Here is a 17,383-nt window from a genome sequence, read left to right as displayed (position 1 = left end):
CAGTATTCCTCTAAGCACACTGAGCAAGGAGTCCACGTCTGGTTTCCCCTTTTTCCCATAGGGAGACTAAATACAGAGAGAAATGCACTCACAGGAACGAACAACCAGCTCAATACTATTGTTGGCCTGTTCTATGGCGATTTACCACCTGGGTGCAACTTCTTTTAGCCCAGCAATGCTTTTCACAGAGTAGAACTTTCCTGTAGTATATCAGTCTGATCCCGCCTATTACGGTCAGTCCAGCACCGAAATACCAGGCAATTCCTCTCTGAACAAGGAACAAAGCAACCCCAGACGATCGTTTCGGCCTTCATTGGGCCTCGTCAGTGAGGTGTAGCAGTATTCCTCTAAGCACACTGAGCAAGGAGTCCACGTCTGGTTTCCCCTTTTTCCCATAGGGAGACTAAATACACACAGAGAGAAATGCACTCACAGGAACGAACAACCAGCTCAATACTATTGTTAGCCTGTTCTATGGCGATTTACCACCTGGGCTAAAAGAAGTTGCACCCAGGTGGTAAATCGCCATAGAACAGGCTAACAATGGTATTGAGCTGGTTGTTCGTTCCTGTGAGTGCATTTCTCTCTGTGTGTATTTAGTCTCCCTATGGGAAAAAGGGGAAACCAGACGTGGACTCCTTGCTCAAGTGTGCTTAGAGGAATACTGCTACACCTCACTGACGAGGCCCAATGAAGGCCGAAACGATCGTCTGGGGTTGCTGTGTTCCTTGTTCAGAGAGGAATTGCCTGGTATTTCGGCGCTGGACTGACCGTAATAGGCGGGATCAGACTGATATACTACAGGAAAGTTCTACTCTGTGAAAAGCATTGCTGGGCTAAAAGAAGTTGCACCCAGGTGGTAAATCGCCATAGAACAGGCTAACAATGGTATTGAGCTGGTTGTTCGTTCCTGTGAGTGCATTTCTCTCTGTGTGTATTTAGTCTCCCTATGGGAAAAAGGGGAAACCAGACGTGGACTCCTTGCTCAGTGTGCTTAGAGGAATACTGCTACACCTCACTGACGAGGCCCAATGAAGGCCGAAACGATCGTCTGGGGTTGTTGTGTTCCTTGTTCAGAGAGGAATTGCCTGGTATTTCGGCGCTGGACTGACCGTAATAGGCGGGATCAGACTGATATACTACAGGAAAGTTCTACTCTGTGAAAAGCATTGCTGGGCTAAAAGAAGTTGCACCCAGGTGGTAAATCGCCATAGAACAGGCTAACAATGGTATTGAGCTGGTTGTTCGTTCCTGTGAGTGCATTTCTCTGTGTGTGTGTGTATATATATATATATATATATATATATATATATATATATATATATATATATATATACATACATATATACATACACACACACACATTATATATATATATATATATATATATATATATATATATATATATATATATATATATATATATATATATATACACATACACATACACACATACACACACAGTGGATATAAAAAAGTCTACACACCCCTGTTAAAATGTCAGGTTTCTGTGATGTAAAAAAATGAGACAAAGATAAATCATTTCAGAACTGTTTCCACCTTTAATGTGACCTATAAACTTTACAACTCAATTGAAAAACAAACAAATCTTTTAGGTAAAGGGAAATAAAAAAATAAAATAATATGGTTGCATAAGTGTGAACACCCTTAAACTAATACTTTATTGAAGCACCTTTTGATTTTATTACAGCACTCTTTTTGAATATGAGTTTTTCAGCATGGCACATCTTGACTTGGCACTTGACCAGAACTAATTTTGCAACATGCTTTTGGGAAACTTCAGATGTGTTTTTGTAAAATTTAGCCGGGCTTGGATGTTTTTTTGTAAGAAAAGGCTTCCGTCTTGCCACTCTACCCCATAGCCCAGACAAATGAAGAATACGGGCGATTGCTGTCACATGTACCACACAACCAGTACTTGCCAGATATTCCTGCAGCTCCTTTAATGTTGCTGTAGGCCTCTTGGTAGCCTCCCAGACCAGTTTTCTTCTCGTCTTTTCATCAATTTTGGAGGGACATCCAGTTCTTGGTAATGTCACTGTTGCACCATATTTTCTTCACTTGATGATGACTGTCTTCACTGTGTTCCATGGTATATCTAATGCCTTGGAAATTCTTTTGTACCCTTCTCCTGACTCATACCTTTTAACAATGAGATACCTCTGATGCTTTAGAAGCTCTCTGCGGACCATGGCTTTTGCTGTAGGATGCGACTAACAAAATGTCAGGAAAGACCAACTAGAGCAGCTGAACTTTATTTGGGGTAATCAGAGGCAGTTTAAATGATGACAGGTGTGTACTGACTCCTATTTAACATGATTTTGAATGCGATTGCTTAATTCTGAACACAGCTACATCCCAGTTATAAAAGGGTGTTCACACTTATGCAACCATATTTTATTTTTATTTTTTTATTTCCCTTTACCTAAAAGATTTCAGTTTGTTTTTCAATTGAGTTGTACATTTTATAGGTCACATTAAAGGTGGAAAAAGTTCTGAAATTATTTATCTTTGTCTCATTTTTTTACATCACGGAAACCTGACATATTAACAGGGGTGTGTAGACTTTTTATATTGTGTGTGTGTGTGTGTGTGTATGTGTGTGTATGTGTGTGTGTACCAAGTCTTATATATACCAATTTCTAAGTGCCATCCTTTAGGAAGCATATAGTATACATCAGCAATATAAGCATGGATCAGCAGCCCCTCCAAAAAGTAAATTTATGCTTACCTGATAAATTACTTTCTTTTACGATATGACGAGTCCACGGATTTCATCCTTACTTGTGGGATATTAACCTCCTGCTAAAAGGAAGTGGCAAAGAGCACCACAGCAGAGCTGTATATTTAGCCCCTCCCTTCCCCTCCACCCTCAGTCATTCGGCCGAAGGTTTAGGAAGAGAAAAGGAAAGGCTAAAAGGTGCAGAGGTGACTGAAGTTCACAAAAAATAAATAAATCTTTCTTAAAAAGAACAGGGTGGGCCGTGGACTCGTCATATCGTAAAATAAATTAATTTATCAGGTAAGCATAAATTTACTTTTCTTTTACAAAGATATGACGAGTCCACGGATTTCATCCTTACTTGTGGGATATCAATACCAAAGCAAAAGTACACGGATGAAAGGGAGGGACAAGACAGGAACCTAAACAGAAAGCACCACTGCTTGAAGAACCTCCAAAAATAAAAAGCCTCAGAAGAAGCAAAAGTATCAAATTTGGAAAATTTGGAAAAAGTACGAAGGGACGACCAAGTCGCAGTCTTACAAAAAAGACAGAATCCTAGGAATCTTAGTTTTACTCCATGAGTAACCCTTGGATTCACACCAAAAAAGATATTTACGCCATATCTTATGATAGATTTTTCTAGTGACAAGCTTTCGAGCCTGTATCAAAGTATCAATGACCGAATCAGAGAATCCTTGCTTAGATAGAATCAAGCGTTCAATCTCCAAGCAGTCAGCTGCAGAGAAATTAGATTTGGATGTTGGAAAGGTCCTTGAATGAGAAGGTCCTGTCTCAAAGGAAGTTTCCACGGTGGCAGAGAGGACATGTCCACTAGTTCCGCATACCAAGCCCTGCGTGGCCACGCAGGCGCTATCAGGATTACTGAAGCTCTCTCCTGTTTGATTCGAGCAATCATGAGTGGAAGGAGAGTAAATGGTGGAAACACATAAGCTAGGCTGAACTTCCAAGGCACTGCCAGGGCATCTATCAGTTCGGCCTGTGGATCCCTTGACCTGGATCCGTATCTTGGGAGCTTGGCATTCTGTCGAGACGCCATTAGATCCAACTCTGGTCTGCCCCATCTGAGAATCAGTGAGGCAAATACCTCCGGATGGAGTTCCCACTCCCTCGGATGAAAAGTCTGACGACTTAGAAAATCCGCTTCCCAATTTTCTACTCCTGGGATGTAGATTGCCGACAGATAACAAGAGTGGGTCTCCGCCCATCGAATTATCTTGGATACTTCTATCATCGCTCAGGAACTCCTTGTTCCCCCGATGATTGATATATGCCACAGTCGTGATGTTGTCCGACTGGAACCTGATGAATTTGGCCTTAGCCAACTGAGGCCACTCCTGAAGCGCATTGAATATTGCTCTCAGTTCCAGAATATTGATTGGAAGTAGAGACTCCACCTGAGTCCAAACACCCTGAGCCTTCAGGGAGTTCCAGACTGCACCCAAGAGCAGAAGGCTGGCATCCGTTGTCACTATCACCCACGAGGGTCTGCGGAAACAAGTCCCCTGGGACAGATGATCCGGCGACAACCACCAAAGAAGAGAGTCTCTGGTCTCTTGATCCAGATTTATCTGAGGAGATAAATTGGCATAATCCCCATTCCACTGTCCGAGCATGCACAGCTGCAGTGGTCTGAGATGAAAGCGGGCAAACGGAATTATATCCATTGCCGCTACCATTAATCCAATGACTTCCATGCACTGAGCCACTGATTGCCGATGAATGGACTGAAGTGCTCGGCAAGTATTCAGAATCTTTGTCTTTCTGACCTCTGTCAGAAATATTTTCATGTCTACCGAGTCTATAAGAGTCCCCAAGAATGGAACCCTTGTCCGTGGAACTAATTAACTATTTTCTATGTTCACTTTCCAACCGTGAGATCTCAGGAAAGACAATACTATGTCCGTGTGAGATTTTGTCAATTGATAATTCGACGCATGAATCAGAATATCGTCCAGATAAGGCGCTACTGCTATGCCCCACGGTCTGAGAACCGCTAAGAGACCCTAGAAACTTTGTGAAAATTCTGGGTGCAGTGGCAAGACCGAAAGGAAGAGCCACGAACTGATAATGTTTGTCCAGGAAGGCAAACCTTAAGAACCGATGATGATCCTTGTGAATAGGGATATGAAGGTATGCATCCACGGTAGTCATATATTGACACTCCTGAATCATTGGTAGGATTGTTCGTATAGTCTCCATTTTGAACGATGGGACTCTGAGAAATTTGTTTAGACACTTGAGATCTAAAATGGGTCTGAAAGTTCCTTCTTTTTTGGGAACTACAAAAAGATTTGAGTAAAACCCCTGTCCCTGTTCCGGCTTTGGAACAGGACAAATTACTCCCATGGTATAGAAGTCTTTTACACAGCGTAAGAACGCCTCTCTTTTTATCTGGCCTACAGATAATCGTGAAAGATGAAATCTCCCCCTTGGGAGAAAATCCTTGAATTCTAGTTGATACCCATGGGTCACTATTTCCAGTGCCCATGAATCCTGAACTTCTCTTGCCCAAGCCTGAGCAAAGAAAGAAAGTCTGCCCCCTACCAGATCCGGTCCCGGATCGGGGGCCACCCCTTCATGCTGTCTTGGAAACAGCAGCGGGCTTCTTGGATTGTTTACCTTTATTCCAAGTCTGGTTGGGTCTCCAGACTGACTTAGATTGAGCAAAATTCCCTTCCTGCTTTGTGGAGGAAGAAGAAGCAGAGGGTCCTCCTTTATAGTTTCGAAAGGAACGAAAATTCTGTTTACCCCTCATTTTAACAGACTTATCCTGAGGTAGGGTATGGCCTTTACCTCCAGTAATGTCAGAAATGATCTCCTTCAATTCAGGCCTGAATAGTGTCTTACCTTTAAAAGGAATAGCCAAAAGCTTAGATTTTGATGACACATCAGCAGACCAAGATTTGAGCCATAACGCTCTACGCGCCAGAATGGCAAAACCTGCATTTTTTGCTGCTAATTAAGCAATTTGAAAAGCAGCATCAGTAATACAATAATTAGCTAGCTTGAGAGCCTTAATTCTATCCAGAATATCATCTAATGGAGTCTCAACCTTCAGAGACTCTTCTAGAGCTTCAAACCAAAAAGCTGCTGCAGTAGTTACTGGAATAATGCAAGCCATAGGTTGTAAAAGGAAACCTTGATAAATAAATAATTTCTTTAGAAGACCCTCTAATTTTTTATCCATAGGGTCTTTGAAAGCACAACTATCCTCAATAGGTATAGTTGTACGCTTAGCCAAAGTAGATATAGCTCCCTCCACCTTAGGGACCGTTTGCCACAAGTCCTAAATGGTGTCTGATATGGAAAACACTTTCTTAAAAGTAGGAGGAGAGAACGGTATACCTGGTCTATCCCATTCCTTTTTAACAATTTACGAAATTCTTTTAGGAACCAGAAAAACATCAGTTTAAGTAGGCACCTCTAGATATTTGTCCATCTTACACAATTTCTCTGGTGGTATTATAATAGGGTCACAATCATCCAGAGTCGCTAAAAACCTCCCTAAGTAACAGACGTAGGTGTTCAAGCTTAAATTTAAATGACATAACGTCCGAATCTATTTCCTGGGTCTGAAAGTTCACCCTCAGACAGCAATTCCCTAACCCCCAACTCAGAACACTGTGAGGGTACATCGGAAATAGCTAATAAAGCATCAGAGGATTCAGTATTTACATTAATACCTGACCTACTGCGTTTACCCTGTAACACTGGTAATTTGGATAATACCTCTGTAAGAGTAGTTGACATAACTGCAGCCATTTCCTGCAGAGTAAAAGCATTAGACGCACTAGAAGTACTTGGCGTGGCGTTGCTTGTGTGGGTGTTAAAGGTTGAGACACTTTGGGGAGAATTATCCTTAGGCATACTTTCTTTACTTAAAATATGCTTCTTACATTGTAAGGCCCTTTCAGTACAAGAGGTTCACAACGTAAGTGGGGGTTCCAGAATGGCTTCTAAACACATAGAACAATTAGTATCCTCAATGTCAGACATGTTAACAATAATCTTAAAAAGTTGTTAAACACTTTGAACAATTTTTACAAAAAAATGTACTGTGCCTTTAAAAAATAAAAAAGTATACAATTTTTCCAAAACTGCTATAAAAGCTAAATAACGAAATCCGATTAGAAACACATAATTAATGTGCCCAAAAATTATTGCACCTAAGAGCAAAAGGCAAAAATAACCTTATCAGGACCTACCTGCCCTTAAAGTACTTGATAACGAGACTACCACGATCCGGTCATCAGAGCATAAGTTTAGGCCTAACCGGAGCTCATGCCTGTTGCCTACTGAGCCAAAATGTACTGCGCCATGGAGCGTGCGAAAAATAGGCCCCACCCATTAAGGGCGATCACAAACAAATCCATAATACCGCATAGGAAGCGGTTAAGACAAAACACCAAGTGGTCCCCCTAAAAAACAACCTCATAATGCTGCAGCCCTTTATAAAACAAAATAAAATAACAAGCTGCCTCTCCCAGTGTCCTTTACAAGCACCCAATATGTCACAAAAACGTTTATATAAAGGATTTAAAGTAACAGCTTTTTCCTTTAAAACCAGGTCCACTTTAACCCCTTTTATAGCAAAGAATAAAATGTCAGCCATTCTGATATAACAGGTCTCCTCAGAAAAAAAAGACTGAACATACCTCAATGCTTATAGCATGCAGCTGTTCTCCACTCTGAAGATTTCTTACACTACCTTCAGCACTCTGTGGGAACCAATGTGGATCTTAGTTACGTCTGCTAAGATCATCAACCTCAGGGCAGAAAAACATAATTTATGTAAGAACTTACCTGATAAATTCATTTCTTTCATATTAGCAAGAGTCCATGAGCTAGTGACGTATGGGATATACATTCCTACCAGGAGGGGCAAAGTTTCCCAAACCTCAAAATGCCTATAAATACACCCCTCACCACACCCACAATTCAGTTTAACGAATAGCCAAGAAGTGGGGTGATAAAAAAGTGCGAAAGCATATAAAATAAGGAATTGGAATAATTGTGCTTTATACAAAAATCATAACCACCACAAAAAAAGGGCGGGCCTCATGGACTCTTGCTAATATGAAAGAAATGAATTTATCAGGTAAGTTCTTACATAAATTATGTTTTCTTTCATGTAATTAGCAAGAGTCCATGAGCTAGTGACGTATGGGATAATGATTACCCAAGATGTGGATCTTTCCACACAAGAGTCACTAGAGAGGGAGGGATAAAATAAAGACAGCCAATTCCTGCTGAAAATAATCCACACCCAAAATAAAGTTTATCTAGCACAAACTTACTTCACCACCTCCATCGGAGGCAAAGTTTGTAAAACTGAATTGTGGGTGTGGTGAGGGGTGTATTTATAGGCATTTTGAGGTTTGGGAAACTTTGCCCCTCCTGGTAGGAATGTATATCCCATACGTCACTAGCTCATGGACTCTTGCTAATTACATGAAAGAAACTTCTTCCATATCCCCCTGAGGAAAATAGTACTCACCGGTACCATTTAAAATAAAAAACTTCTTGATTGAGGAAACTAAAACTAACACCTCACTTTACCTCTTCCTAGTATAACACAGGCAAAGAGAATGACTGGGGGTGGAGGGGAAGGGAGGGGCTATATATACAGCTCTGCTGTGGTGCTCTTTGCCACTTCCTGTTAGCAGGAGGTTAATATCCCACAAGTAAGGATGAAATCCGTGGACTCGTCATATCTTTGTAAAAGAAATAAGCATATATACCCCAGCAGTACAGTAGAGCAGGTTCCCAGGCAGACTGGCACTGTGGGAACGTACAACAGACATCAGTGAGGCTGTACATGAACCTGTCCTCATGCACACCGAGTAAGGGCAACAAACACAGCAACATCGGCTCCTTAGAGACACTGCAGAAAAATTTTCACTAAAAAATTCTCAGCGCAGAAAATGAAAAAAAGTTCTGCCTCTGGGCAGAGGATGAGGATTACTTGCAGCAGTCTTAAAAAGGGAGGAAGGTATGAATTTATGAGGTATTTATATTGCATTGTAATTTTAGAACTGTGTTATCTGGCAATTACTTTGCACCATAAGAGACATAGCAGCCATTATTTAATATTTAACAATTGATAATTCTCTATTTTTGCATAGAGAATTACTACAATTGACACTCATTACATTGCAGTTCTAATCCATCTGTATCTGTTATTTTACTTAACCCTCAGGATAAAATAGACATTTCCAGATATTCTTGAGTGCATGTATTTATTTAGCAACTAGATGTTATTGGTTAACATTTGTTAGAAGACTTTTAAATTGTAGTTCTGACAAATATAAAAATTATGAACCCTTAAGATGATCTGCCTTTTAAAAGGACCAGTTAGTTCTTAGCTTAGAAAATGTAAAACATTTTTTTATTTTATCAAAGTTTATATTAGTATAGTAATTTCTGTACGGAAAGTTAAAAAAAAAAAAAAAAAAAAAAAAAACACAAACAGAAGAGAAAAATCTTTAATTCCCATACCGGGAGTTGAACCCGGGCCGCCTGGGAGAAAACCAGGAATCCTAGCCGCTAGACCATATGGGAACGTCAAAAAAAATAATAAAATTCCTTGAGTAGTACGTACCAAATGTCTTGAATGTGAACAAACTTGAAGACAATGGGCCCCTGTATGGATAAAAGCAGAACATTGCCATTATTATTATTTAGCTTATATTATGACTAGATAATGATTTATACAAATTATAGAAGCATGAGAGCGGAAGAGAAAATAAAACAGAGAAAATAAAAGGGAGAGAGAGGACAATTGAGCCAATAAAACTAGCAATACAACTAAAAGGGATAGATTTTTAAATATGCTAAAAGATAAAAACATGTCACAATTAATAGAGAAGCCATCTAGAAATAAATATACATCAACCAGGCTGCTACAGACACGGTAGTTCCGGCGCAATCAGTGAGCAGAGGCGGACTGATCCATGCAGCTGACAGGTAACAGTGGTGCTTGCTGAATGAGAACGGCCGGTGTAGCCCTATGATTAAGTGCTCAACTGAGCACGAAACTAGTCAGGGAGTTTGGAGCTGTGTACTATTTTAAACATGTTTAAATAAAGGTATTTTTTTTACTAATTTTTGGCCCTGTGACTCTATTGCTGAAAGTGCTGCTGTATTTTGATATTGTATATCTAGAAATAAATCTATAATATATTTAGTGCTATCAAATAATACAGAAATAATATCAAACATAGAAGTGACAGAACATTTAGGTAACATTGATCATAACATGGTCATCTTTGAAATAACTTTCTATGAGCAGTATTAAGAGTTCTACCAAAGCTTTTAATTTAAAAAAAGCAAAATTCACCGATTTAAATCTTTTAGCATACATTGGGACAAATTATTCTAAAATAAAAACACAGAGAATAAATGAAGAACATTTAAAACAGTAAGTAAATATACACAACACATACCACATGTTTATAACAAATTCTCACCAATGTGGCTAAATACAATTAAGTAATTGAGGAATTAGGGGGAAATAATGTAGGGAACTTCAAACTGTTCAAAGAAAATAGTACAGACTCATTCCAAATACATAATAAATGTAACAAAGCATGTAAGAGTGATCAGATTAGTCAAAACTGAAAATTTAAAAGTTATTGCATTCACAAGAGTTATTGATTCTAAGACAAACCCAAAAAAACAATTTATGTAAGAACTTACCTGATAAATTAATTTCTTTCATATTGACAAGAGTCCATGAGCTATTGACGTATGGGATATACATTCCTACCAGGAGGGGGCAAAGTTTCCCAAACCTCAAATGCCTATAAATATGCCTCCCACCACACCCACAACTCAGTTTAAGAGATAGCCAAGTAGTGAGGGGATAACAAAAATGAGTAAAAAAAAAAACAGAATTTATGCTTACCTGATAAATTACTTTCTCCAACGGTGTGTCCGGTCCACGGCGTCATCCTTACTTGTGGGATATTCTCTTCCCCAACAGGAAATGGCAAAGAGTCCCAGCAAAGCTGGTCACATGATCCCTCCTAGGCTCCGCCTACCCCAGTCATTCGACCGACGGACAGGAGGAAATATGCATAGGAGAAATCATATGATACCGTGGTGACTGTAGTTAGAGAAAATAATTCATCAGACCTGATTAAAAAAACCAGGGCGGGCCGTGGACCGGACACACCGTTGGAGAAAGTAATTTATCAGGTAAGCATAAATTCTGTTTTTTCCAACATAGGTGTGTCCGGTCCACGGCGTCATCCTTACTTGTGGGAACCAATACCAAAGCTTTAGGACACGGATGAAGGGAGGGAGCAAATCAGGTCACCTAAACGGAAGGCACCACAGTTTGCAAAACCTTTCTCCCAAAAATAGCCTCCGAAGAAGCAAAAGTATCAAATTTGTAAAATTTGGCAAAAGTGTGCAGTGAAGACCAAGTCGCTGCCTTACATATCTGATCAACAAAAGCCTCGTTCTTGAAGGCCCATGTGGAAGCCACAGCCCTAGTAGAGTGAGCTGTGATTCTTTCAGGAGGCTGCCGTCCGGCAGTCTCATAAGCCAATCTGATAATGCTTTTAAGCCAAAAAGAAAGAAAGAGAGGTAGAAGTCGCTTTTTGACCTCTCCTTTTACCAGAATAAACAACAAACAAGGAAGATGTTTGTCTGAAATCCTTAGTAGCCTCTAAATAGAACTTTAGAGCACGGACTACGTCCAAATTGTGTAGCAAACGTTCCTTCTTTGAAACTGGATTCGGACACAAAGAAGGAACAACTATCTCCTGGTTAATATTTTTGTTAGAAACAACTTTAGGAAGAAAACCAGGCTTAGTACGCAAAACCACCTTATCTGCGTAAAACACCAGATAAGGAGGAGAACACTGCAGAGCAGATAACTCTGAAACTCTTCTAGCAGAAGAAATTGCAACCAAAAACAAAACTTTCCAAGATAATAACTTAATATCTACGGAATGTAAGGGTTCAAACGGAACCCCTTGAAGAACTGAAAGAACTAAATTTAGACTCCAGGGAGGAGTCAAAGGTCTGTAAACAGGCTTGATCCTAACCAGAGCCTGAACAAATGCTTGAACATCTGGCACAGCTGCCAGTCTTTTGTGAAGTAAAACAGATAAAGCAGAGATCTGTCCCTTCAGAGAACTTGCAGATAATCCTTTCTCCAAACCTTCTTGTAGAAAGGAAAGAATCTTAGGAATTTTTATCTTGTTCCAAGGGAATCCTTTAGATTCACACCAATAGATATATTTTTTCCATATTTTATGGTAAATTTTTCTAGTTACAGGCTTTCTAGCCTGAATCAGAGTATCTATTACAGAATCTGAAAACCCACGCTTTGATAAAATTAAGCTTTCAATCTCCAAGCCGTCAGTTGGAGGGAAGCCAGATTCGGATGTTCGAATGGACCTTGAACAAGAAGGTCCTGTCTCAAAGGTAGCTTCCATGGTGGAGCCGATGACATATTCACCAGGTCTGCATACCAAGTCCTGCGTGGCCACGCAGGAGCTATCAAGATTACCGAAGCCCTCTCCTGATTGATCCTGGCTACCAGCCTGGGAATGAGAGGAAATGGTGGGAACACATAAGCTAGGTTGAAGGTCCAAGGCGCTACTAGTGCATCCACTAGAGTCGCCTTGGGATCCCTGGATCTGGACCCGTAGCAAGGAACCTTGAAGTTCTGACGAGACGCCATCAGATCCATGTCTGGAATGCCCCATAATTGAGCCTTTGCTAGTTGAGGCCAAGCTTTGAGAGCATTGAATATCGCTCTCAGTTCCAGAATGTTTATCGGGAGAAGAGACTCTTCCCGAGACCATAGGCCCTGAGCTTTCAGGGGTTCCCAGACCGCGCCCCAGCCCACCAGGCTGGCGTCGGTCGTGACAATGACCCACTCTGGTCTGCGGAAGCTCATTCCCTGTGACAGATTGTCCAGGGTCAGCCACCAACGGAGTGAATCTCTGGTCTTTTGATCTACTTGAATCGTCGGAGACAAGTCTGTATAATCCCCATTCCACTGTCTGAGCATGCGAAGTTGTAATGGTCTTAGATGAATTCGTGCAAAAGGAACTATGTCCATTGCAGCAACCATCAATCCTATTACTTCCATGCACTGCGCTATGGAAGGACGAAGAACAGAATGAAGTACTTGACAAGAGCTTAGAATATTTGATTTTCTGACCTCTGTCAGAAAAATCTACATTTCTAAGGAATCTATTATCGTTCCCAAGAAGGGAACTCTTGTTGACGGGGACAGAGAACTTTTTTCTTTGTTCACCTTCCATCCGTGAGATCTGAGAAAGGCTAGGACGATGTCCGTATGAGCCTTTGCTTTTGACAGAGACGACGCTTGAATCAGGATGTCGTCCAAGTAAGGTACTACTGCAATGCCCCTTGGTCTTAGAACCGCTAGAAGGGACCCTAGTACCTTTGTGAAAATTCTCGGAGCAGTGGCTAATCCGAATGGAAGTGCCACAAACTGGTAATGCTTGTCCAGAAAAGCGAACCTTAGGAACTGATGATGTTCCTTGTGGATAGGAATATGTAGGTACGCATCCTTTAAATCCACGGTGGTCATAAATTGACTTTCCTGGATGGTGGGAAGTATCGTTCGAATGGTTTCCATTTTGAATGATGGAACCCTGAGAAATTTGTTTAGGATCTTGAGATCTAAAATTGGTCTGAATGTTCCCTCTTTTTTGGGAACTATGAACAGGTTGGAATAAAAACCCATCCCTTGTTCTCTTATTGGAACTGGATGAATTACTCCCATCTTTAACAGGTCTTCTACACAATGTAAGAATGCCTGTCTTTTTATCTGGTTTGAAGATAGAGACCTGTGGAAACTTCCCCTTTGGGGTAGTTCCTTGAATTCCAGGAGATAACCTTGAGAAACTATTTCTAGCGCCCAAGGATCCTGAACATCTCTTGCCCAAGCCTGAGCAAAGAGAGAAAGTCTGCCCCAAACCAGATCCGGTCCCGGATCGGGGGCCATCCCTTCATGCTGTTTTGGTAGCAGTGGTAGGCTTCTTGGCCTGCTTACCCTTGTTCCAGCCTTGCATTGGTCTCCATGCTGGTTTGGGTTGAGAAGTATTACCCTCTTGCTTAGAGGATGTAGAGTTAGAGGCTGGTCCGTTTCTGCGAAAGCGACGAAAATTAAGCTTATTTTTAGCCTTAAAAGACCTATCCTGAGGGAGGGCGTGGCCCTTTCCCCCGGTGATGTCTGAAATAATCTCTTTCAAATCAGGTCCAAATAGTGTTTTACCCTTGAAAGGGATGTTAAGCAATTTTGTCTTGGAAGACACATCCGCTGACCAAGACTTTAGCCAAAGCGCTCTGCGCGCCCCGATAGCAAACCCTGAATTTTTCGCCGCTAATCTAGCTAATTGCAAAGCGGCATCTAAAATAAAAGAGTTAGCCAATTTAAGTGCTTGAACTCTGTCCATAACCTCCTCATACGAAGATTCTTTATTGAGCGACTTTTCTAGTTCCTCGAACCAGAAACACGCTGCCGTAGTGACAGGAACAATGCATGAAATTGGTTGTAGAAGGTAACCTTGCTGAGCAAACATCTTTTTAAGCAAACCCTCTAATTTTTAATCCATAGGATCTTTGAAAGCACAACTATCTTCGATAGGAATAGTAGTGCGTTTGTTTAGAGTAGAAACCGCCCCCTCGACCTTGGGGACTGTCTGCCATAAGTCCTTTCTGGGGTCGACTATAGGAAATAATTTCTTAAATATAGGGGGGGGAACAAAAGGTATGCCGGGCCTTTCCCACTCCTTATTTACTATGTCCGCCACCCGCTTGGGTATAGGAAAGGCATCGGGGGGCACCGGAACCTCTAGGAACTTGTCCATCTTACATAATTTCTCTGGAATGACCAAATTGTCACAATCATCCAGAGTAGATAAAACCTCCTTAAGCAGTGCGCGGAGATGTTCTAATTTAAATTTAAATGTTACAACATCAGGTTCAGCTTGTTGAGAAATTTTTCCTGAATCTGAGATTTCTCCCTCAGACAAAACCTACCTCCTGGCCCCTTCAGATTGGTGTGAGGGTATGTCAGAACAGTTATCATCAGCGTCCTCTTGCTCTTCAGTGTTTAAAACAGAGCAATAGTGCTTTCTCCGATAAGTAGGCATTTTGGATAAAATGTTTGCTATAGAGTTATCCATTACAGCCGTTAATTGTTGCATGGTAATAAGAATTGGCGCACTAGATGTACTAGGGGCCTCTTGTGTGGGCAAAACTGGTGTAGACACAGAAGGGGATGATGTAGTATCATGCTTACTCCCCTCATTTGAGGAATCATCTTGGGCAATATCATTATCTGTGGCATCGTTGTCCCTACCTTGTTTGGACACTATGGCACAATTATCACATAAATTTAAATGGGGAGAAACCTTAAGTTTTCATACATATAGAACATAGCTTATCTGATGGTACAGACATGTTAAACAGGCTTAAACTTGTCAACAAAGCACAAAAAACGGTTTAAAATAAAACCGTTACTGTCACTTTAAATTTCAAACTGAACACACTTTATTACTGAATATGTGAAAAAGTATGAAGGAATTGTTCAAAATTCACCAAAATTTCACCACAGTGTCTTAAAGCATTAAAAGTATTGCACACCAAATTTCAAAACTTTAACCCTTAAATTAACGGAACCGGAGCCGTTTTTACATTTAACCCCTATACAGTCCCAGCTATCTGCTTTGCTGAGACCCAACCAAGCCCAGAGGGGAATACGATACCAAATGACGCCTTCTATAAGCTTTTTCAGTGGTTCTTAGCTCCTCACACATGCGTCTGCATGCCTTGCTCTCCAAAAACAACTGCGCATTAGTGGCGCGAAAATGAGGCTCTGTCTATAACTAGAAAAGGCCCCCATCTGAAAAAGGTGTCCAACACAGTGCCTGCCGTTTTTCTAAACAATCCCCAAGATTATAATAACTATTAAGAGTTAGAATCTGCAAAATATGCTTAGCAAAGTAATCGTTTTAGCCCAGAAAAATGTCTACCAGTTTTTTAAGCCCTTATGAAGCCCTTTATTCTTTTACTTAATCTAAGAAAATGGCTTACCGGTCCCCATAAGGGGAAATGACAGCCTTCCAGCAATACATAGTCTTGTTAGAAATATGGCCAGTCATACCTCAAGCAGAAAAGTCTGCCAACTGTTTCCCCCAACTGAAGTTACTTCATCTCAACAGTCCTGTGTGGAAACAGCAATCGATTTTAGTAACGTCTGCTAAAATCATCTTCCTCTTACAAACAGAAATCTTCATCTCTTTTCTGTTTCAGAGTAAATAGTACATACCAGCACTATTTTAAAATAACAAACACTTGATTGAAGAATAAAAACTACATTTAAACACCAAAAAACTCTTAACCATCTCCGTGGAGATGTTGCCTGTGCAACGGCAAAGAGAATGACTGGGGTAGGCGGAGCCTAGGAGGGATCATGTGACCAGCTTTGCTGGGACTCTTTGCCATTTCCTGTTGGGGAAGAGAATATCCCACAAGTAAGGATGACGCCGTGGACCGGACACACCTATGTTGGAGAAAAGCATACAAAGAGAGGAACTGGAAATACAATTGTGCTTTTATAAAAAAAACAAAAAAACATAACCACCATAAAAAAGGGTGGGCCTCATGGACTCTTGCCAATATGAAAGAAATGAATCTGGTAAGTTCTTACATAAATTATGTTTTCTTTCATGTCATTGGCAAGAGTCCATGAGCTAGTGACGTATGGGATAGAAAATACCCAAGATGTGGAAGTCCACAGAAGAGTCACTAGAAAGGGAGGGATAAAACAACAAAAACAACAACAACAACAACAACAGCTATTTCCACTGAGAAATTAAATCCACACAATAATCAAGATTTTCTTAAAAAAAAACTTAAAATAAAAAGAGTAGAATCAAACTGAGAAAGCTGCCTGAAGAACTTTTCTACAAAAGACTGCTTCAGAAGAAGCAAAATACATAAAAATGGTAAAAACAATAAAAATATGCAAAGACCAAATAACGGATTTGCAAATTTGATCAACCGAAGCTTCATTCTGAAAAAGCCCAAGAAATGGCGACTGAACTTACACTGTATTAAGAACTGGGGAATGTAAACTTTTGATCAGGGTCATTTGGGTAGTTTGTTGTCATTATGATTTAAAAAGAGTAAACACAGTTGATTGATAATAAATGGCTTCAGCCAAACACTAACCATGAGTGAAAGAAAAGGTTTTGTGTTATCATTCATATTCTCAGAAAAATGGCCAAGAAATCATAAATTCTGCCAGGGTATGTAAACTTATAAGCACAACTGTATGTATATGTGTATGTATATATATAAATTTTTTTAAAACAAAAAATGAAATAAAAAAGCAGGCATAATGGCTTTCAAAATTCATGAAAACAGCGAGCAATAGAGGGAAAGGGGTAAAATAACTAAATTTTGGTGCCAAGAATGACGCATTACGCAAAAGGAAGTTAAAAATTTTTGGCGCAAAACCAACACAGCTAGCGTCAACAAAGACGCAGGTAATGACAAAATTTTGCACCAAGAATGACGCAATAAAAAAAACAGCACTTTGCACCCTTGCGAGCCTAG

At 40.4% G+C, this 17,383-nt stretch overlaps 1 protein-coding gene and 1 non-coding gene across 2 annotated transcripts in view; both read right to left on the bottom strand.

The window, feature by feature from the left end:
* The window catches only part of DCBLD2 (discoidin, CUB and LCCL domain containing 2), a gene marked incomplete in the record, with an annotated part of 427,429 nt that overhangs the window by 216,226 nt on the left and 193,820 nt on the right, over positions 1-17,383 (bottom strand). Inside the window, 2 exon segments of the mRNA XM_053705206.1 lie at positions 9,369-9,409; positions 9,657-9,774. Of these exon segments, the coding sequence (XP_053561181.1) occupies positions 9,369-9,409; positions 9,657-9,774 (159 nt within the window).
* On the bottom strand, positions 9,257-9,328 carry TRNAE-UUC (transfer RNA glutamic acid (anticodon UUC)). The gene has a single exon. It is a non-coding gene; the product is annotated as a tRNA-Glu (tRNA).

This window comes from Bombina bombina, chromosome 3, assembly GCF_027579735.1.
Source record: "Bombina bombina isolate aBomBom1 chromosome 3, aBomBom1.pri, whole genome shotgun sequence".
NCBI lineage: Eukaryota > Metazoa > Chordata > Amphibia > Anura > Bombinatoridae > Bombina > Bombina bombina.
The sequence above is the reverse complement of the archived record's forward strand: the minus strand, read 5'-3'. Positions and strand labels throughout refer to the sequence as shown.